Source organism: Mobula hypostoma, chromosome 4 (assembly GCF_963921235.1).
Source record: "Mobula hypostoma chromosome 4, sMobHyp1.1, whole genome shotgun sequence".
In the NCBI taxonomy this organism is placed as follows: domain Eukaryota; kingdom Metazoa; phylum Chordata; class Chondrichthyes; order Myliobatiformes; family Myliobatidae; genus Mobula; species Mobula hypostoma.
In genome coordinates, this window is record NC_086100.1 from 28,034,494 (window position 1) to 28,057,618 (window position 23,125).

The 23,125-nt window shown below is 41.2% G+C and overlaps 1 protein-coding gene across 1 annotated transcript in view; it reads left to right on the top strand.

Annotated features, from left to right (window-relative positions):
• Positions 1-28: 28 nt before the first annotated feature.
• Positions 29-23,125, top strand: part of rfc4 (replication factor C (activator 1) 4) — a 28,326-nt gene continuing 5,229 nt past the window's right edge. Inside the window, exons 1-6 of the mRNA XM_063045480.1 lie at positions 29-111; positions 4,034-4,159; positions 9,279-9,357; positions 9,930-10,009; positions 13,340-13,459; positions 16,239-16,382. Of these exons, the coding sequence (XP_062901550.1) occupies positions 4,041-4,159; positions 9,279-9,357; positions 9,930-10,009; positions 13,340-13,459; positions 16,239-16,382 (542 nt within the window). The 5' untranslated portion in view covers positions 29-111; positions 4,034-4,040. The remainder of the gene's footprint in view (positions 112-4,033; positions 4,160-9,278; positions 9,358-9,929; positions 10,010-13,339; positions 13,460-16,238; positions 16,383-23,125) is intronic.

Sequence of the window (23,125 nt, forward strand, 5' to 3'; positions counted from 1 at the left end):
ACATCTGCGACCGAGACACCGCACGGAACCGGAAATACGCGCGGGGGATTGAGCCTGTTGGCGGGAGTTTGTCTCGGTAGCGAACTAGCGCTCAGTGCATCTTTATCCGTGGTAAGGAGCCGGGGGCCGGGAGTACCTGCCGCGCTTATCCATCCCGGGGGGTGGGGGGCACAGTTTACCGTGCCGGAGCGGGAGACAGGTTGGTCGATTGGCCGCCCGTCCCCAGCCGGATGGTGGGAGAGGCGGAATGTGAATGTCTGGCCTCTGTAATGGGCTTGGGAAGGAGAGTGGGGGTCACTGGGGACGCTGGGTTCTCGTGGGTAGAGTGCATGGTGTATTTTTTTTTGGAGGTGGGAGGGGGCAGTTGGTACCTTAGCTGGAGAGTTCAGAAGCTGTTCTTGATAGGGACTCTTGGGAGCCAGTATATAAGAGGGTCTGTGAATGTAAAGAATGGAATTGGGAGATTATTTATGAGTCAAAGGTTAATGGATGCACTGTGGTTGCTGGGGCTCATCAGTGGATGCTGTTGGAATTTAGGAATCACTTTGTTAAATAATTCCTCTATTGTGGATGCTATTGGGAATGTTAATATTTATTACGAAGTTCCTATTGTGCATTTGCAAAAAGTTATGTTTAAAATGAATCCTTCTGCAATTTATCTTTAAGCCATAATGTGTCACCATGCAGTGCCTCAGCAATTATATTTCCAGATGTTTCCTGGACTTGTGATATAGAAACTATCCCAAGAGCAGCAAAATGTGTTCTTTAAGGAACGCCTGACCCTTTCAGACAGCTGGATTTTCTGGTCACTCTGCTGATTCACTCTGATAGAATAGTTGACTCAATTTGGTGGATTCAAGATTTGTGAGTGCAACATCTGTCACCGTCATGAAGAAGAGTCTCGGCCCAAAACATAAGACATAGGAGCAGAATTAGGCCATTTGGCCCATCGAGTCTGTTCCACCACTCAATCATGGCTGATCAAGGCTCACTTCCCAGCCTTCTCCGCGTTACCTTTGATGTCGTGTCCAATCAAGAACCTATCAAGCTCTGTTTTAAATACACCAAATGACTTGGCCTCCACAGCTGCCTGTGGTAATACATTCCACAAATTCACTACGCTCTGGCTAAAGAAATTTCTCCACATCTGTTTTAAACGGATGTCTCTCAATCCTGAGGCTGTGCCCTCTTGTCCTCGACTCCCCCACTATGGGAAACATCCTTTTCACATTCAAAAAGTTCCAATGAGATCTTCCTTCATCCTTCTAAATTCCAGCGAGTACAGACCCAGAGCATCAAACATTTCTTGTATGATAATCCTTTCATTCCTGGAATCATCCTTGTGAACTGCCTCTGGACCCTCTCCAATGTCAGCACATCTTTTCCAAGATGAGGGGCCCGAAACGGCTCATAATAGTCAAGATGAGGCCTCACCAGTGCCTTATAAAGCCTCAGCATCACATCTCTAGTCTTGTATTCAAGCCCTCTTGAAATGAATGCTAACATGGCATTTGCCTTCCTTACCACTGACTCTAGCCACAAGTTAACCTTTAGGGTGTTCTGCACAAGGACTCCCAAGTCCCTCTGCATCTCAGATTTTTGGGTTTTCTCCCCATTTAGAAAATAGTCCGCATATTTATTTCTACTACCGAAGTGCATGACCATGGATTTTCCATCATTGTGTTTCATTTGCCACTTTCTTGCCCATTCTCCTAATGTCTAAGTCCTTCAGCAGCCTACCTGTTTTCTCAACACTACCTGCCCCTCCACCAATCTTTGTATCATCTGCAAACTTGGCAACAAAGTCATCTATTCCATCATCTAAATTATTGATATACGGCATAAAAAGGAACATTTCCAACACCGACCCCTGCGGAATACCACTTGTCACTGGCAACAAACCAGACAAGGGTCCTTTTATTCCCACTCGCTGCCTCCTACCAATCAGTCAATGCTTTAACCATGTTATTAACTTTCCTGTAATACCATAGGCTCTTAACTGGGTAAGCAGCCTCATGTGTGGTACCTTGTCAAAGATCTTCTGGAAATCCAAATATACAACATCCACCACATCCCCTTTATCTATCAATGGCTACCCCGTTGGTTTGAAGAAAGTGGGAGGAGCCAAAGGAGAAATTACTTAGAGGACAAGTTCCGCTAGGCGGAGGAGAGTGGTGGTGGAGGGGAACTGGTTAGGTCTGTTGTAGCTATGGGCACTCAGATGGGTCCCAGCTATGCCTGCCTGTTTGTCGACTAAGTGGAACAGTCTATGTTCCAAGCCTACAATGGTGACCGTTCTGCACTTTCCCTGTGCTACATCGACGACTGCATTGGTGCTGCTTCCTGCGCCCGTGCTGAACTTGTCAACGTCATCCACTTTGCCTCCAACTTCCACCCTGCCCTCAAATTCAACCGGTCCATTTCTGACACCTCCCTTCCCTTTCTCGATCTGACTGTCTCTGTCTCCGGAGACAGCTTATCCACCGATGTCTGCTACAAACCCACAGACTCTCACAGCTACCTGGACTACACCTCGTCCCACCCTGCTGCTTGTAAAAACGCCATCCCCTTCTCTCAATTCCTCCATCTCAGCCGCATCTGCTCTCAGGGTGAGGCTTTTCCTTCTAGAACGAAGGAGATATACTCCCAGTGTGGCCTCCTGTATATTGGTGAGATTCGACGTAGATTGGGAGCCTGCTCCATCCACCAGGACAAGCAGGATCTCCCAGTGGCCACTCATTTTAATTCCGCTTTCTATTCCCATTCTGGTATGTCCATTCACGGCCTCCTCCACTGTTGCAATGAGGCCACAGTTGGGTTGGAGGAACAACACCTTGTACTGTATGCCATTTGGGTATCTGCCAACCTAATGGCATGAACATCGATTTCTGAAACTTCTGGTAATGCCCCACCCCCCCTTCACCATTTCCCATCCCCTTTCCCTCTCACCTGATCTCCTTGCCTGCCCATCACCTCCCGCTGGTGCTCCTCCCTGCCCCCCCCCCTTTTTCTTTCTTCCATGGCCATACCCTCCTCTCACCTTTTAAAGCTGCTACTCATCTTTTTTTTTCTCCAGTCCTGCCGAAGGGTTTCGGCCCGAAATGTCTGCTGTACTTTTTTTCCATAGGTGCTGCCTGACCTGCTGAGTTCCTTCACCATTTTGTATATGTTGCTTTGGATTTCCAGCATCTGCCGATTTATTTTTTTTTCCTCTCTTGTTTGTGTATTGAGATTTAAACCTACCGCCTCTAGTTTATTAGCTCACATCACTTGAAATCTAAGTGGATGCCCATTGTATAACACTGTTGTTTCATGGCAAATAAAAAGACGAATTGTCCTGCAAACTGCAGTGATGGGCATCCCAACCACCTGGTTTCTGTAACGTGTTACCTTGGGCATTCAGTCTGGAATTCAGAGCAATAGAAGGAAATGTAGATTATCTCAGAAAATGAAATGTCCATCAATTGCCAGGAGAAAAACAGACCTTTTTTGTCCTTGGGTCACCTCGACAAACTTTCTTCTTCGTTAATCTGAAGTGTAATAGCAGTTTTATTAGGAAATACAGCAGCCAAGTTATACACAGCAATGAGTGACCTATCAGTTAATCAGATTTGTATGATGTTGAATGTGGCCAGGACAATAAATGAGTATCTGTACTCTTTTTCAGGGTGAGGAAGGCTCATTAATCTTTATTGCTATCGAATTGAGAACGGTTTTGTCATGCCTCTGTCATGTTGTGCGCATGCGCTGGTCGTGCATGCAGCCAGTTACAGTTGCTCCGCAGTTTCTTACTTTTAAACTTTTTAACTTAGTTATTTGTTGTATTTTTTTTTCTCACGGTAACACGTTGTAGCTGCACCCTCTCTAACATGCTGGTGGAGAGAGTTTTACTTAACCAATTTCCCCCGGGATTAATAAAGTATGACTATGTTGACAGCCTCTGTTTTCAGCGTTGCTTTTGTTGTGTCAGTGCTTCTCTTCCCTTAGAATTTCTTAGAAGAAAAGTTTAAACCTTCGTAATTTTTGCTTAAAGGTGAAAAATGCAAGCCTTTCTAAAAGGAGCTGGTGTGATCGGCACTAAACCCTCAAGAGAGAAAAGTGCAGCAGGAACCAGTGGTGAAAACAAGAAGCAAAAATCCGTGCCGTGGGTGGAAAAATAGTAAGAAACGGACCACACATGATGCTTTATATAGTGTTTCCACATCACATGGAGTGTCCCTTTCCCTTGTAAATTGGGGGGGAACTGTATTTATAATTACAAATGCCCAACTTGTGTGTGCAGACTGTGTGTTCAAATGAGCATTTGGCAGACCAGCAGGATGAATTTGCCAACTGTTGTGAGGCTGTAGGCATTTCCTGACAGGTGGGACCTCAATTCACAGCCATATGTCCGAGTTGTGTACTGTCCACTTTACAAATCACATCGGTAATCATGGCAGCTCATATTTTTCCAGAGCTGATTAATAATAAAATCTATTTGCATGCCATCTGAAATGTGATTTAAAGAGTCCCAACACATTGTACCTCAATAACTTTGTTGAGGTGATGGGTGTGGTGGGGAGGTTGTTGGACGACTTTGATTTACCTTTCGAATGGTGAAAGACCTAGACGAGTAAATGTGGAAAGGATGTTTCCCATGGTGGGAGAGTCTAGGACAAGAGGTCACAGCCTCAGGATAGAGGGGGACCCTTTCAAAACAGATGCAGAGAAATTTTGCCAAAGGGTGGTGAATTTGTTTAATGTATTACCACATGTAGCTGTAGAGGTCAGGTCGTTGGGTGTGTTCAAGGCAGAAATTGATAGGTTCTTGATTGGTCATGGCATCAAAGGCCAGAAACTGGGGTTGAGGAGGAGATCATAAAAAAAAGATCAGCCATGATTCAATGGGCCAGATGGCCTAATTCTGCTCCTATGTCTTATGGTCTTATTTAAGGTATTACTGGTTGGAGCAATCAAGTGTGCAAATAAGGACTAAGTTACAATTAAGGACCTAGAATGTCTTGGCACCTTAGGGCTGGAGAAGATTAGAGAGAATGAGGGAAGTGGTAGTGGTAGTGGATGCAGGAAGTTTCACAACACTAAGAAGTGTATAGATGAGCATCCACATGTCAAGGGTTTAGATGAACTGTGTAAAGGAGATTATTATAAATGGGTTCAGTGGTCAGCATAGCCATGTGGGACAAAGGGCTAGTTTCTGTGCTCTACAAATAAGATCATAAGATTTGAAAACAAGGATGAAAACTCTAAAACTGAATCATTGATTAGCTCTGACACGCTGTAGGTCAAGTGTGGGAGAAATGTGTGTGTAAAGTCATCTTTCTTTTAATTGGAGGGAAAATTGGTAATGAAAATTTGCAGGCTGCTTGCCCGTACAGATCTTCCAGGCAGTCCTGGATTTTCACATAATATTAACATAAATTAAACCACTGGACTCTTGTTACAACATGCCGCTTATTTTGTGGTTAAGGAGCAAGTAGTGCTTTTAGAGCATAAATTTCTTATCTAGTTGTACCCTGTCACATTCATCTGTACAAAAACATTGATTTTTTTTGAAAGATTAGCTTTACTTATCAGAAAAATAACATAAATGCATCATTCTCGAATCAGTGAGGGGTGTGCTAGGGGGCAGCCTGCAAATGTTGCCACGCTTCCAATGCTAACATAATGAGTCTACAATTCACTAATGTTAACTGTATGTCTTTATAATGTAGGAGGAAACTGGAGCACCAGGAGGAAATCCACACTATCACGGAGAAACTGGCCCTTTGTCCCAGATGCCTGTGCTGTACTTATTTATAATAATCTCACGCTTCCAACACTAACATTACACGTCCACAACTCACTAACGTTAACTGTGCATCTTTGTAATGTGGGAGGGAGCCAGAACACACGGAGGAAACACTCAATACAAACTCCTTATAGGCAGCTGCAGGATTTGAACCCCAATCAGTGATCGCTGCTGCTGTAAAGTAATTGAGTTAACCACTGCCACACTGTGCCCTCTGCTGCTGCAACAAGCTTTTTGCCATTAACTCTGAGCTTATTATGAAACTGCATCATTACTGGTTGGCTTCATAAATCTCTAGCCCTCTTAACAGAATAAATATCTCAGAAGGTGACTGCAGGAGAAATATTTTTTATATTATTTTTAATTTAGGTCTTGCTTAATTGCTGAATGCATTCAAGGGAAAGAATTTTTTTTAACTAGTCTGTATGAGGCCGTGGCTAATATTCAGAGCTTGTGGTGTAGAAGATCAGGAATGTAAACACACACTCCATTTTTTGGATTTGTGGCATTTCCCCATTGCTGTGCAGTAGGAATATGTCTAGCTTGGTAAATGGGGCAGTATTGCCATGCTGAATGAGAAGAATTCCTTGAGGGATAATCCATGTCAAAATACAGATTCTGAAAATTATATTGAAGCCTTATCTGAAGCCATTGATCGGGGTGGGGGGACATAATAGTGACTCTATTTTAAAAGTATTGACTTCCCAATCATTATGCTTTGAGAGGCTGGTCAAGGATTACACCTGCAGCACGCTACCACCCACACTGGACCCCCTACAATTCGCCTACCAACACAACCAATCGACAGATGACGCAATACCCACAGCCCTACACAACGTCCTTGCACATCTGGAGAAGAAGAATGCTTATGTGAGAATATTGTTCTTGGACGACAGTTCAGCATTCAACACCAGAATTCCCTCCATACTCGACAAGAAGCTCAGGAACCCCTGCCTTGTGTAGCTGGATCCTGGACTTCCCGTCACATTACCAGCAGGTGGTAAGAGTGGGCTCCCTCACCTCTGACCTTCAACACCTCAGGGCTGTGTACTAAGCCCCCTCCTTTACTCCCTGTATACCCATGACTGTGCCACCACCCATAGCTCCAATCCACTAATTAAATTTGTATACAATACTACACTGATTGGCCTAATCTCAAATAATAATGAGGCAGCATACAGAGAAGTCATCACCCTGACACAGTGGTGTCAAGAAAACAACCTCTCTCAACGTTGCAAAAACGAAGGAGTTGGTTATGGACTTCGGGAGGAATGGAGACAGGCTAAACCCTATTGACATCAGTGGGTCTGGTGTTGAGAGGGTGAACAGGTTTAAGTTCCTCGGCATAAACATCACCAAGGATCTCTCATGATCTGTACAGATGGTTGTAGAACTTTGGTATGGGCCCCCAAATCCTAAGAACTTTTTATAGGGGGCACAATTGAGAGCATCCTGACTGGCTGCATCACTGCCTGGTATGGGAACTGTACTTCCCTCAATCGCAGGGATTGTCAGAGAGTGGTGCAGACAGCCCAGCACATCTGTAGATGTGAACTTCCCCTATTCGGGGCATTTACAGAGACAGGTGTGTAAAAAGGGCCCGAGCAATCACTGGGGTCCAGACTCACCCCAACCACAAACTGTTCCTGCTGATACCGTCCAGTACTGCAGCATGAAAGCCAGGACCAACAGGCTCTAGGACAGCTTCTTCCACCAGGCCATCAGACTGATTAATTCATGCTGATACAATTGTAGTTGTATGTTATATTGACAATCCTGTGTACGTACTATTTATTATAAATTACTATATATATTACACATTTAGACGGAGACATAATGCAAAGATTTTTACTCCTTGTATATGAAGGAAGTAATAAAGTCACTTCAATTCAATAACTCTCTGCTGTACCTGTGAAACATCTTCCTTCCTGTCCCCTACCCCTACTCCACTATATAAAAGAAAGGTGCAAAGGTTAATTTATTATCAGAGTATACAACTCTGGAAATTCTTCAATTCTCCAGGTAGCCATGAAAACAAGAAAGAAAGAAAAAGGCAGCATGATTCCCACAAAAAAAGCAAACAGCACATCAAACCCCAAATCCCTCCTCCCACACAAAAAGAAAGCGAACAAAGCTTGTATTTGAGCTGTGTGCGAGCCTCCTGCAGAGGTCACTTGAATAGGAAATGACAGCCTTCAGTACTTGCTGTCTGCTTATTTACTGTTTTAATCCTCATTGCAACAAGACAGGTGCAGTTTATATTTAAAACAAAGTATAATATATTGGAAACACTTGGCAGTTCAGTGGCATCTGTGGAAGGGAAAATAGAGCTAATATTTTGGGTCTGCTACATCGAAGCCACACTCAGGTTGGAGGAACAACACCTTATATTCCATCTGGGTAGCCTCCAACCTGATGGCATGAACATTGACTTCTCTAACTTCCGTTAATGCCCCACCTCCCCCTCGTACTCCATCCGTTATTTATTTATATACACACATTCTTTCTCTCTCTCTCCTTTTTCTCCCTCTGTCCCTCTCACTATACCCCTTGCCCATCCTCTGGGTTTTTCCCCCCTCCCCCTTTTCCTTCTCCCTGGGCCTCCTGTCCTATGATCCTCTCATATCCCTTTTGCCAATCACCTGTCCAGCTCTTGGCTCCATCCCTCCCCCTCCTGTCTTCTCCTATCACTTCGGACCTCCCCCTCCCCAGCCCACTTTCAAATCTCTTACTGACTCTTCCTTCAGTTAGTCCTGACGAAGGGTCTCGGCCTGAAACGTCGACTGTACCTCTTCCTAGAGATGCTGCCTGGCCTGCTGCGTTCACCAGCAACTTTGATGTGTGTGGCTACTTTATTATCCCTCTCAACCCCAGTCTCCTCTCCCTGTAACCTTCGACGCGCGCTGGTTAATCAAGAACTCAAAAGGATGTTTGGGTCCCTGGGTAGTGGAGGGGAAGGAGTAATCAGTCAAGTGTTGCATCTGCCGTGTTTGTGTGGGAAGATGCCGTAAAGGAGAAAGCGGACCAGGGAATCAGAAAGGGAGAGGTACTTCTGAAATGCAGGAGAGAAGGGGGGAGCGGAAAGTGTCTTTGATGGAATCTTGTTGAAATTGGAAAGGACGATCAGTTGACTTTTGGCCATATCCCATAGCCCCACTATTAGCAGCACACAGTGCAAACAAGCAAATTAACCATCCAGCTGAGCCATTGACCTACATGACCTGGCCCTTCCTTGTCACAAGTATTCTTTTGTGCTTTCATTGAATGCAACTTAAAGCTAGCATTCTCTGTTTTGGGGAAAGGTCTTCTAATTGTTTCCTCTATCCGCAGATACTGCCTGACCTGCTGAGTGTTTCCGGCATTTTGTTCTTGGTTTCAGATTTTCAGTGTTTGCATTTCTCTCTCTGTGGTGGGGTATTCAGTGAGTATGTATTTGTACTACAGTTTCCCTCTAAAGTTTGTCTTGGTAACTTTTGTCATCTTCATACAGTCGGCCAAAATGTGTGGCTGAAGTTGCGTTTCAGGAGGAAGTTGTGTCTGTGCTAAAGAAGTCCCTGGAAGGAGCAGATGTGAGTGGCATTTATAGTTTCAGCTATAGAAGTTGTATTCATTTATATTTCAACACCTTGGTAAATGGGAGTATTAAACCACCCAAGTGACTGTTATGTCTTTAGTTGCATCAGCTCCTTAAATTTGTGAGAGATTTTAATTTCCCTGGTATTGACTAGACCATCCAGAATGTTAAGAGCTTGCATGGAGTGGAATTTGTGGAATTCCACAATTCCTGGGTCAGTGTACTGTATATAGAGGGGCCTGCTAGCCAGGGTGTGACACTGCACTTCCTCCTGGGGAATGGGATAGAGCAAGTGGCCGAACTGTTCGTTGGCAAGAACTTTGGGTCCAGTAATTCTGCTCTGAGTAACTCAGTGCTGTATAAAAAGCAGTTAACAATTCCCAGGCCACTTGGGGCTTGTCCATTCGTGTAAAAGTGAGACACATCCTTTCGAGTGTTTAACCGAAAAGTATGTAATAAATTCTAAGTGGGCTTAGAGCAGAAAACACATCTAAGGTAAAAGGATAACATGATACAAAGGTAGCTAGTCAATCTGAAAATACATCTATTTGAAATTGTCTGTTACAGCTTCCCAACCTGCTTTTTTATGGGCCTCCTGGGACAGGAAAAACTTCTACGATATTGGCTGCAGCAAGAGAACTCTTTGGGTAAGGTAACTCGCATCTTGTCAACCAGAAAGTGCCGGAAATGTTCAGCAAGCCAAGCAAAGTCAGTGGGGAGAAAAACACATTGTTTTGAGTTGATGTCCTTCCGTCATATCTGGAAGTAGTTGGAAATAAGTCTTGAGGTGCAGAGTAAGGGGGAAGGCGGAGAGAAAAAGTGTCATGTTAGGCTCAAATTAAGATTAAGATGTATGGGATCCATGGTGACTTGGCCACTTAGATTCAAAATCAGCTTGCCTGTCAAAGACAGGGTGGTGTTCTGGTTTTACTCTTAGTGGTCCAGTCCTCATTAAGGGATCAGGGGTGGAGAGGGTCAGGAACTCTAAATTCCTAGGCGTCATCGTATCAAAGGATCTGTCCTGGGACCATCACAAATGTGCGCTCATGAAGAAGGCACAACAGCGTCTCTACTTTCTTAGAAGTTTTCATCGATTCAGTATGTCATGAAAAACTTTAACATGCTTGTAGATACACTGTGGGGAGTATCATGGCCTGGTGTAGAAACCCCAATGGCCAGGCATGGAAAAGGCTACGGAAAGTGCTGGCCCAGTCCATCATGGGCAATGCCCACCTCACCATTGAGCGTGTTCACAAGGAGTGCTGCCACAAGAAAGCAACATCCATCAACAAGGAACCCCCACCATTCAGGCTACGACTCTTCCCATTACTACCGTCGGCAAGGAAGCACGGGAGCCTTGGATCCCACACCACCAGGTTCAGAAACAGTTATTGTCTTGCAACCACCAGGCTCCGGAACAGCACGGATAATTACACTCACCTCAAGTCTGAACTGATTCCTTAACCTGCAGACTCAGTTCAAGGATTCTACAACTCGTGTTCTCCATATTTATTTATTATTTACATGATGTCTTTTTTTTTTGCACATTTCTTTGTCAGTCTTTGTTTATGTATGATTCTTCATAAATTCTATTGTACTTTACTTTCCTGTAAATGCCTGCAAGCAAATAAATCACAAGGTAGTAAATGGTGACATGTACGGACTTTGATCTGTACTGGGACCTCTGCTGTTGGTGATACCCGTAAGTGACTTGAAGGCTCAGGTTTTGAAGCTTACTGATTAGTACTGAGGGGATGCTGAGCATTAATCGATATATCAGTCCACTATTTATATTTGGAGTTATGTGGAAGCTTAGGAAAGGGTGCAGCGGGCGTTTATCAGCTTGCTGCCTGTATTAAAGGCTATGTGCAAAAGCAGAGTTTGGACAAACTAGTGTTGATTTTTTGGAGTATTGGAAGCCGAAGGGAGACCTGATGGAAGTTTATAAAATTAGGAGAGGTGTATGTAGAGTAGACAGCTGCTACCTTCTCTCTGGGATTGATGTTTTGATATTAGTGGGCATGAAAGGGAAGGACGAAAGAAGAGGCATGGGACAAGCTTTTTATTTACCATGTGGTGGGTGCCTGGAATGTGCTGCCAGGGTTGGTGGTGGAGGAAGATGCAATAGAGGCATTTAAGAGACACTTGAATTGGCAGATGAATATGCGGAGAATGGAAAGGTATGGTCCATTAATGTAACTAGAACTCATTAGCTTAATCAGTTCAGCATAACGTCTTGGCAGAAGAGGCTCTCCCTGTGCTGCACCTTTCTGCGCTCTAACAGGAGGCTTTTGAAATTGGATGAAAGGCAAGAATAATTAAATGATGAAAAGGATTGAAGCAAAAAACACTGGTCATTCTCTACAAGGAGAGGCGATACATAAGCTTTTGTCTAAATCGACGGTGATTGAGGTGGAGTGGGTTGAGAGTTTCAAGTACCTCAGAGTGACTGTCCCGAATAGCCTATCCTGAGGCATCAGCACCTGTACTATTTCAGGTTGGAGAAATTTGTCAGGTCTCCTTTGATCCTCACCACTTTTTATTGATGCACCGTAGAAAGCATCATATCTGGATGCATCACGGCTTGGCATTGCAACTGCTCTGTCTGAGCGCACGAAACTGCAGAGTCGTGAGCACAGCACATCGTGGAACCCAGCCTCCCCTCAGTCGACTCTCTCCACACGTTTCACTGCCTCAGTAAAGCAATCAGCCAAGTCAAAGACTCCTTGTAAATGTGCTCAATGGTGGGGTGGGCTTTGCCCATGATGGACTGGGCCACAACTTTCTTCAGCCTTTTCCGTTCCTGAACATTCTCTGTTCATCACCCTTCCCAGAGTTTGAAAGCATGTTCCACCAGGCTCAAGGACAGCTTCTATTCTACTGTTACAAGATAATTCAACGGTCTCCTAGTACGATAAAGTTTTGACCTCATTTACCTCATTATACACTTGCAATTTATTGTCTGCCTGTACTATATTTTCTTTGTAACCATGACACTTTATTCACATTCTTTTTACACACACACACACACACACACACACACACACACACGCTTGTACTACCTCAGTATACTGATGTGGTGAAATAATCTTTGGAAGGCATACAGGACAAATTCTTTCACTGTACTTGTGTACACTCTACACATGATAAACCAATAAGGTAAAATGGGTCGTAAAGCTGATAAAAGTTTGGTCTGAGAAAGTGCAAATGGGATAATTAGAACAAGAAACAATTTAGTCAAGAGAAAAACTGAATATAAAATTATCTTTGTCTACATCTTGCTGCCTATTTTCTAACTTTTTCCAGTTTTGAAAGACCATGGACTTGAACTAATTGCTTCTTTCTACAAGTTCCATATACTGTGGATTCAATGTGGTATAAAGAATCCTAATATCAAAAGCAGCATATATTTTTGATTTCTGATTAGAGCAAAGTCTGGGTCACATCTCCGTCTACAATTTTATAAAAATCAACTTTTTAAGATTAGTACTTAATTATCCCTTTCTAAAGATATCATTTCTTACTGGCGGAAGGTGGATCAGGAACTCTTTTTGGCCTTAAAACAGTATTCTTTTTATATATAATTTTTCTTATAAAGTGTGACATTCTTGCTGAGCTTTTTTTGTATAGAAAAATAATCCTTTATGTGTATCAGTATGAAATTATTGATCATAGATCTAAGTCTATTATTTCCATTCCAGCATATTTTGGTAACTTCTCCAAACCTATTCCCTGAATTTGAATAAATTTTTTAACTGCTTGGTGTTTAAAAGGGTAAAAAGAATAAAAAGCATTTATATTTCAGATCAATCATATTGAGATAGACATGGCACCTTTGTTCTGTCCAGTTTGTAACAGCAAAAATCTATATTTAGTAAAGCATTTTGAGGGTTTATAACCTTTATGATGCATGTCACCCAAATGATTGTACCTTCCTAGAGTGGGTAAAATTAATTCCTATCACATCCTATCTGTAGACCTGAACTTTACCGCAAGCGAGTTCTTGAGCTTAACGCCTCTGATGAACGTGGGATCCAGGTTGTGCGAGAAAAGGTGAAAAATTTTGCACAGTTGGCAGTAGCAGGATCTCGTACAGAGTAAGTACTAAATTTTCAGTGCGGTTCTAAAAGGTTGTTGTATTATTGTTGAGCTTGCAGTGATGTAACAGGCTCAACAGGTTTCTGTTCCTTAGAAGCATCACCCATCCTTCTCTGAAGTGTAAACTCCAATGCTTTTCTCTCACTTTAGTGCATTGAGATTATTTGCCTCAATTATTCACTGTAATTAAAGTTCTGCATTCTACCAAGCCTGGTGGATAGAGGATTCACAGGAATTTCCTATTGACTTCTTGAGTCACTATCTCAATGCTATAGTCACCACTTTTAGCTTCTTCCACATCTCCAAATATAATGTCTCATCTCCTTTCATAATCTTAGAGTCCTCCTATCACATTGTTCTTTAGCCTAGAAAAAGGATTCTCAGCTTCTTCAGTCTTTTCTGACCTACCCTATCATAGCAAATCTTGTTTGCATCCTATCCGGATGCATCATGTGTCCTCAAGTCAGCATCACCACCCTTCTCACACACGCTTCTCGCTGTCTCAGGAAGGCAGCTGATATAATCGAAGACTTCACCCACCCCAGTCATTCTCTCCTCCTCCTTCCCACCCCCCCGCCCCCCGCCAACCTCCAAAATCTGGCAGAAGATGCAAAAGCCAGAAAGCAAGTACCACCAGGCTCAAGAACAGTTTCTATCCCATTGTTGTAAGACTATTGAATAATCCAAACATGGCCTAGAACACAATGACTTTTTTAGGTACCTTCAAGTACGAAATTATGTTAACCAGAGTTGTAGATATACAGACCTATCAACAGTAGAATTAGAATTCTTCAAGATTCTTAATTCGGCTTGCGGTTCAATACCTAGTAAATCAATTTCTCGATTATATAATGCACTCTCCCATGCTAAAAATGTAAACACATTGTATATTAAGGAGAAGTGGGAGACAGAAGCGGGGTTGGTACTTTCAGAGGAGGCTTGGGGGAAAATATGCAGCTTTCAGTGGTCTTCGACTAATTCTTTGACTTGGAGAGAACATTGTTGGAAAAATATTATAAGATACTTTAAGACACCATATCAGGAAAAATATAAAGATACAAACGTGACGTGTTGGAGAAAGTGCGGCTCCAAGGAGGCAAATCATTTCCGTATTTTCTGGGATTGTCCTAAATTAAGTTTATATTGGAAAGGCATTCATAGAACATTAGTTAAGGTACTTAGGACCCAGATACCTCTGAACTTTGAGATGCTCTATTTGGGGCATGTATTGTTCCTTGAACAGAAGGAAGACATAAAGTTGCTGCAGGCCCTTTTAGCGGCAAGTAAGAAATCAATCACTAGAAAGTGGCTAAATCCAATACCACCTACATTAGAAGATTGGCACGAAATTATCTTGGAAATATTTAAAATGGAAAAGTTGACTTACTCCCTGAGAATACAAAGAAAAAAATTTTATTAAAACTGGAATAAATGGATTGAATATATAACCCCAATGCGAGCAGACTTTAGATGAATCTCCTAATGATTTATACTGCTCTTCTCATCAACACAGTAATATTGCTAATGTAAGCACCCCTAGTCTAAATGTTTACTGTTTTTGTCTTTTTTTTGTTTGGAAAATAGAGAATGAATACAAGTAAAGGAAAAGATTTGGGTAAGGGATAAAAAATGATAAAATTAAGTAAATAAGTACATAGGGATTGGATAATTATGTTTGGGGGCAGGAGCAAGCATGAACAAGTTAGGATATAAACACCTATAATGGTTGTTACATAGGCTTACACACAACATTTTGGACCAGAGGAATTGATCCAGAAGAGATGTATGGAAACTATTACTAATCCACTATTATTACTACTTTCCTTAACAATTAACACCATTACTTAGCCTAAAAGATTAGAATTTCTACTGTACATAATTATCTATTTAAGTGTCTAATTTCTTTTTGTATCATCTCAATGTGTACTTAAGAATGTATAAATAGTTATAGTTTTATACATATAAAAAAATGGAAAAGGTTATACATGTGAAAAAAGTACATGATACTTGTGAATTCCTTATCCAAATAAAAATAAAATTTAAAAAAAAGACTATCGAATAATCAATTAGATGGTCGCTTAACCTCACAATGTACCTTGCACTCTGCACTGTTCTTTCTCTGTAACTAACACATGATTCTGTTTTCTGTTCATTGTTTTAACTTGTACTACCTCACTGCACTCTTCTAATGAACTGATTGATATGAAAGGTAGGCAAGATCAGTGTTTGACTGTAGGTGTAACAATAATAAACCAATCTGTAGTACCTCAACATCCCTGTTATAATATGAGGTGCTACGTAACCAAATGAAGAAATTTACTCCATCCCCTCTTTGATTTTTATTTCTACCTGTCTTTTTTTTCCAATTAAATATGTTTCTCTACATGGTTTGCGAATCTCTACTGTTCAGATTATTTTGTCCTCTATTTTATATTGACTCCTTTTTTTCCCTAATGTTTCTGTGGACTACCCATTTCCTTACTAAGCTTTTTGCAATTAAATGTCACAATGTCTTCTGTATTGTTGTATTAATATCTTGTGTTGCATTCTGCAGAGGTGCTAATTACAGCTGAAGTTGCCATTCGTAATGGAAATTATTAAATAGCTTCCAATTATTGTCAGTGGAGGAAAGAAAGTTAAATAAACTCATTCATCAAAACACATTTATCCTCATAGTTTCACAGCTCTGTAAGTGGTTCCTCTTATGAATCTGACTCTTAGTGCAAGTGTTCCCAGCTTGAATGTTTTTAATCGTTCCTGCTGTGCCTTGTCTTCCAGTGGGAAACCTGCTCCTCCATTTAAGATTGTCATCTTGGATGAAGCTGACTCCATGACAAGTGCTGCACAGGCTGCCCTTCGGCGCACAATGGAAAGGGAGTCAAAAACCACACGGTTTTGTCTCATCTGCAATTACATCAGCAGGTAGGAGAGCCATTACTAAAGAAATGTTTCCTTGAAGGGATGGCAGGCAGAGTAACATACTTTTTTATTAAATACATTTCTTTCTTTCTTTTTAAATCTTTTTATTAAATAAGTATACAAAAAGGTAAGCCATATAGACACTAATACATTGTTAGAATATAATAAAATTACAGAAGATATTAATACAAAAAAAATACTACAAACAATGTAATTTAAACATAACATACCAAGGTAACATAATAGTATACTAATTTTATATATATATATATCAATAGAGAAAAAGAAAAAAACCCACCGTGCAACTAACTAAAAGCAAAGCAATGGGCTAACTTGAAACCAAACAGAGTTAAACTTAAAATCACGTCCTCAATCCCGACCTCCATTAAAAACAGTGAAAAAAACAAGAAGGGTATATATTACATTAAATGAAAATATTGAATAAAAGATCTCCAAGTCTGTTCAAATTTAAATGAGGAGTCATAAAGATTGCTTCTAATTTTCTCCAAATTCAAGCATAATATCGTCTGAGAAAACCAAAAAAAGGTAGTTGGAGCATTAAGCTCTTTCCAATGTTGTAAGATACTTCTTTTCGCCATTAAAGTAAGAAATGCAATCATTCTACGGGCTGAAGGGGAGAGATTACTGGAAATTTTAGGTAGTCCAAAGATAGCAGTAATAGGGTGAGGAGAGATATCTATATTCAATACCTTGGAGATAATATTAAAAATGTCTCTCCAAAAAGTTTCCAAAGTAGGGCAAGACCAAAACATATGAGTTAAAGAGGCTATCTGCCCCGGACATCTATCACAAAAAGGATTAATATGAGAATAAAAGCGCACTAACTTATCTTTGGACATATGTGCTCTATGAACAACTTTAAATTGAATTAGGGAATGTTTAGCACAGATAGAGGAAGTATTGACTAATTGTAAAATCTGCCCCCAGTCATCCACAGAAATGGTAAACCCCAATTCCTGTTCCCAATCTACCCTAATCTTATCAAATGGAGCTTCCCTAAGTTACATAATAATATTATAAATCATAGCCGATGCACCTTTCTGACATGGATTAAGGTTGATTATAGTATCTAAAATGTATGTAGGAGGAAGCATTGGAAAGGAACTAAATACATTTCAATTGCCTGTCAATTGTGTCTTTATAGTCTAGGACTATAATATGGAGTTATTCTGAACTCAAACATTTAGTTCTGAAAACAGAGAACTTACTTCTCTTTCATAATCAATATGTGACACAGGTTCAGTGTCCCTTATCTGAAATGCTTGGGGCTGGAAGTGTTTCAGATTTTGGAATATGTAAGGAAATAACTAGGAATTGCTATCTGGTTCAAAATTTATATGCTACTGGTAAGCGGTGTTTGTCTTGCACTTCATCACAAATATTATGTACTTGACATTAAAAATCATTACATGCCTGAAGTATGGTGTGTGCAAGGTAACAAAGGCAGCAGAGCAGCTGCGAGGGAATACCTGAATCGGCTGTTGAGCAACAACAAACAATGGCAGGCTTTCAGTCAACACCTCTGATACGGTGTTTTGATTACAAAGTTGTGGAACACAGTATTTGTATTCTACTTTGTTTTTATAAGGGGTACTCAACCTGTACTAATGTTGAATTACTCTGAGATGATTCTTGCTATTCAATGGAAAACCCTAATGTTGGATAAGTGGATAGATTGCGTGTTGTCATTTATAACATCATCCAATTGCAGGAGACTTGTATTCACATTTCCATTCACTAGTTTCTAGCAGACAAGTAAGGTGACGTTGAAACAGGTAAGTCTTGGAATTTTGGGCCTACATTAAGTCAAACTTGGTTCTGTGAATCTTTTTTTACTATTATTTTAGAACATAGAATAGTACAGCACGTTACAGGCCCTTCGGCCCACAATGTTGTGCCGACCCTCAAATCCTGCCTCCCACCTTAAATTCCTCCATATACCTGTCTAGTAGTCTCTTAAACTTCACTAGTGTATCTACCTTAAAGCCATGTCCTCTTGTATTGAGCAGTGGTGCTCTGGGGAAGAGGCGCTGGCTATCCACTCTATCTATTCCTCTTAATATCTTGTATACTTCTATCATGTCTTCTCTCATCCTCCTTCTCTCCAAAGAGTAAAGCCCTAGCTCCCTTAATTCCCTTTTGGAATAAAATATCTGAAATAAATGTTGAGAGTACTGTTTGAGATTAAAGAATGGCTTTATTTGTCACGTGCATCAAAACATGCTGTGAAATGTGTTGTTTGCATCAAATCAAATCAGCGAGAATTGTGCTGGGCAGCCTGCAAGCACCAACATAGCATGCCCCCGACTCACTAACCCAAACCTAACTACGCCTTTGGAATGTAGGAGGAAACTCACGCGGTTGGGCAGAACGTGTAATCTCTTTACGGATAGTGGTGGGAACTGAACTCTAATCTGCAATCGATGTGCTAACTGCAACACCTCCATGCATCACTTTGACCTAAGGGCATTTGATCCTCTGAGTATTGGCTCTCCTAGCAATCCCATCAATCCCTGTACCCTATTCTCTCACACATACCCATTAATGCTTCCTCTGAATCTCCCACTAGCAATCTGTCTGAGGGATAATTCAGTTGCCTAACAGTCAGCACTTTATTTTTGGGAGGAAACCAGAGCACCTGGGAGAAACCCACAAGGTTACGGGGAGGATTTTGAAAAGCCATACATATAACTATGTAGTGAGTCGAGTGTAGTGAGCATAGCTTTGTTAAAGGAGAGGCCCCGTTGGACAAAACTGATTGACACTCTGAGTCACCTCCTTGAAAAACTCAATGAGGGTGGTATGGTTTGTCCTGGTTGTCCTCCTTAAACAACAGAGCAACGTTGATCAACCTCTTTAGCCACAACTGGAGTCTCAGTTGTGGCTAAGGAGGATACAGAGATATCTGTCAAGGGATAAGCATGCTCCTCTCCTGTCTCAATGGCCTGCAATTGATCACAATGGGCTCTGGGGACTTAGCAACCTTAATGTTCTTCAAGAAGCCAACACCACCACCTCCTTCATATCAACATGTCCTTGAATGTCAGTGTGCCACTCCATGATCTTACCAATGCAAAGTACTCATTATTACCTTGCCCACCTCTGGATTTGGGGATAAGTTCCATCCTTTGTGGTCTTATTCCCACTCTAGCTAGCCTCTATATGTTAATGTAAAATAATAATAAATGTGTTGAGAACTCTTCATACAGTTGATGTAGTTCAAAGTACTTTATAATGGGTTGAAAGTACAAACATGAAAATAAATTTTAAAAAATAAACATGCAAAAAAGACAAAAAGATCTTAATTAAAAGCAAGGTTAAATATATAGGTTTTGAGCTGGTACTTAAAAGTGTCAACTGAGTGTGTGCCCCTTGTAGTTTTAGGTACTTTGTTGAATTTCAGTTTGGGAGCTTGGGTCAAAAACGCTGACGTGCCAATTATCTTTTGAGGGAGATTGTTTACATTTAAGAGACCAGTGTGCAAAGTCCTGAGAGCTCAAACAGGATTATAAAATGAAAACAATTCTGTGATGTACTCTGGTCCCAGACCATTCCGAGCTTTAAAAACAAGTGAGAAATGTAAATTAAATTCTAAAAGATACAGGAAGCTAATGCAGATTAGCTAGGATGATAATGATACGTTTCCTTATTCTAGTTTTGATTAACAGTCTAGCAGTGGTGTTCGGACTGAGTTGAAGTTTGTCACTAGGTTACTTTGGAAGGCCAGTAGAAAGTGCCTTACAGTAATCTAGTCTATTTGCTATAAAGGTGTGAATTTGTTTTTCCAGCATCATGGCCAAAACAGATATACCTTTGCGTTATTTCTTAAGTGTAGAAATGCTGCTCTGGTCACTTTCTGAAGTGGGATTTAAAATTCAAATCTGAATCCAGGATAACACCCAGGCTTGTTACTTCTATTTTGGCAAGGGGAGCCCAGCTCCCCATTTTGTCAAGAAGGTTATCTCTTTTGGCTTTTGGACCAACCAAAAGTATTTTGTTTTTGGAAATTATTGCTTATCCACTTGTTAATTGCAACCATACCAGAAGTCAGAGAAGATGGGGTGATCAACAGGTTGGATCAAGGTGTACAATTGTGTGTCGTCTGAATGACTGTGGAAATCAAGTTGATGCTCTCTAAGGGGAGCATGTAGAAGGAAAAGAGAATGGGACCAGGGCAGTTTCTTTGAGCAACACTAGAAGATACATTGTATCTCAGAAAATTGGTCTCCAAGACAGACAAAAGAGAATTCTCAAGATATATGAATGAAACCAAGTAAGGGCAGTATCAGAGAAGCCACTCCAGTTCTCAAGGGAGTCTAGAAGAATATTGTGGTCAACTGTGTTGAAAGCAGCACTTAGATATAGAAGAACTGGAACTGAGACTCTGTTGATATTATTGCTAAGCCTTAGGTCACTGATCTTGGTAAGGGCACTGTTACGTGCTGAGGTTTCTCTAAAACCTGACTGAAACTTTTGTAGAATATTGTTCTCATTCAGAAAGTTGATGAGTTGGTTCAGAATTAGTTTCTCGAGAATCTTGCCCAGGAAGGGAAGATTTGATTATAGGCCTTTAGTTGGCCTATACCTTGCTATCAAGATTTGGCTTTTTAAGTCGAGGGCTGACAGCCATAGTTTTGAAGATGTCTGGGAAAACTTCATTTTCAAGGGATGTGTTAAGGATTGAACTGAATTGACTTTATTATTTACATCCTTCCTATACATGAGTAAAAATCTTTGTCTCCATTCAAGTGTGCAATTATAGTAATTTATAATAAATGTTATGTACAACAAGATAGTCAATATAACGTAGAAATACGGTTGCGTCAGCATGAATTAAGCAGTCTGTTGGCCTGGTGGAAGAAATTGTCCCAGAACCTGTTGGTCCTGGCTTTTATGCTGTGGTACTGTTTCCCAGATGATAGCGGCTGGTACAGTTTGTGGTTGGAGTGACTCGGGTTGCCAATGATCTTTCAGGCTCATCTTACACACCTCTCTTTGTAAGTGTCCTAAATAGTAGTGGGAAGTTCACATCTACAGATGTGCTGGGCTGTCTGCACCACTCTCTGCAGTGCCCTGAGATTGAGGGAAGTATAGTTTCCATACCAAGCAGTGATGCAGCCAGTCAGGATTCTCTCAGTCGTGCCCCTGTAGAAAATTCTTGGAATCTGGGGGGGCTATACTAAAGTTGTCCAACCAACTGAGGTGAAAGAGGCGTTGTTGTGCCTTTTTCACCACACAGCCAGTATGTACAGACCACGTGAGATCCTCGGTGATGTTTATGCTGAGGAGCTTAAAGCTGTTCACCCTCTCAACCCCAGATCCATTGGTGTCTATAGGGGTTAGCTTGTCTCCATTCCTCCTGTAGTCCACAACCAGCTCCTTTGTTTTTGCAACGTTGAGGGAGAGGTTGTTTTTCTGACACCACTGTGTCAGGGTGGTGACTTCCTCTCTGTCGGCTGCCTCACTATTATTTGAGATTGGGCCAATCGCTGTTGTATCGTCAGCAAATTTAATTAGCAGATTGCAGCTGTGGGTGGCGACACAGTCAAAGGTATACAGAGAGTAAAGGAGGGGGCTTAGTACACAGCCCTGAGGGGCAGAGGTAAGGGAGCCCACTCTTACCACCTGCCGACGATCTGACAGGAAGTCCAGGATCCAGCTACACAAGGCAGGGTGAAGGCCGAGGTCTCTGAGCTTCTTGTCGAGCCTGGAGGGAATTATGGTGTTGAATGCTGAACTCCAGTCCAAGAACAACATTCTTACATAAACATTCCTAACAGAATTGAAAACACTCTTAGGAGTCCTTAAGAAGTGTGGTAGGGACAGGGTCAAGACAACAGGTAAACTGTTGTTACAATCTCTTGTAGAGTTCTGATTCAGGAATACTTGTAAATTTTGACAATTTACAGGAATACTGTCTTTTTTACAAGGTTGGCTGTAGAGTTTATTTGTACTGTAGTCACACTAAACCAATGGAAATTATTGATTTTAAAAAATTTGCGAATTCCTTACATTTTGTGACAGACGTTTGACTGAGGATGTTGTAGGCTGTGGCAGGGTTCAATAGTTGGTTTATAGTTGAGAATATTCTTGAATCGTTGCTATTCTGTGTAATAATCTTGCAAAATGGTCTCTTCTTGCAGAGCTGATAGCTGTATTAAAGGAGGCTAGTTTTTCCTTGAATATATTATGGTGGACTTCTAGTCCAGTTTTCAACCACTTTCTTTCAGCTACTCTGCATAATCTCTTGAGTTCATGGACAGAATTGTTTAACCATGGTGAAGTTTTCCTAAGTGTTTTCTTGTTTACCCTAAATGGTGACACTGTGTTTAATATATTTATCAACTTATTCTTGAAAGAATCAACCATTTCATTTACTGAGCAATTTAGGTCACATGGGTCAGATAAACTAGCCAGCTCAGATAATTTAGGTTGTGTTGTAGCATCAAGAAACTATTGTTTAATTTATTTCATGATCTTGGTTTCAGGCAGAGAGCATCAAAAAGTACTCAAAATGATCAGATATAGTGGTATCTTACAGAGAGACATTAATAATACTTAACCCTTTTGCCATTACTAAATGAAGTGTATTTCCAAGTGGGCTCGGTGACATGACTGGCAAGATCTAGGCTGTCTAGTAAGCTCATGACTTCAGTCGCCATAAAGTTTGTATTTGAGAGATCATTAATATGAATGTTTAAATCACCAGGGATGAGAGTCCTGTT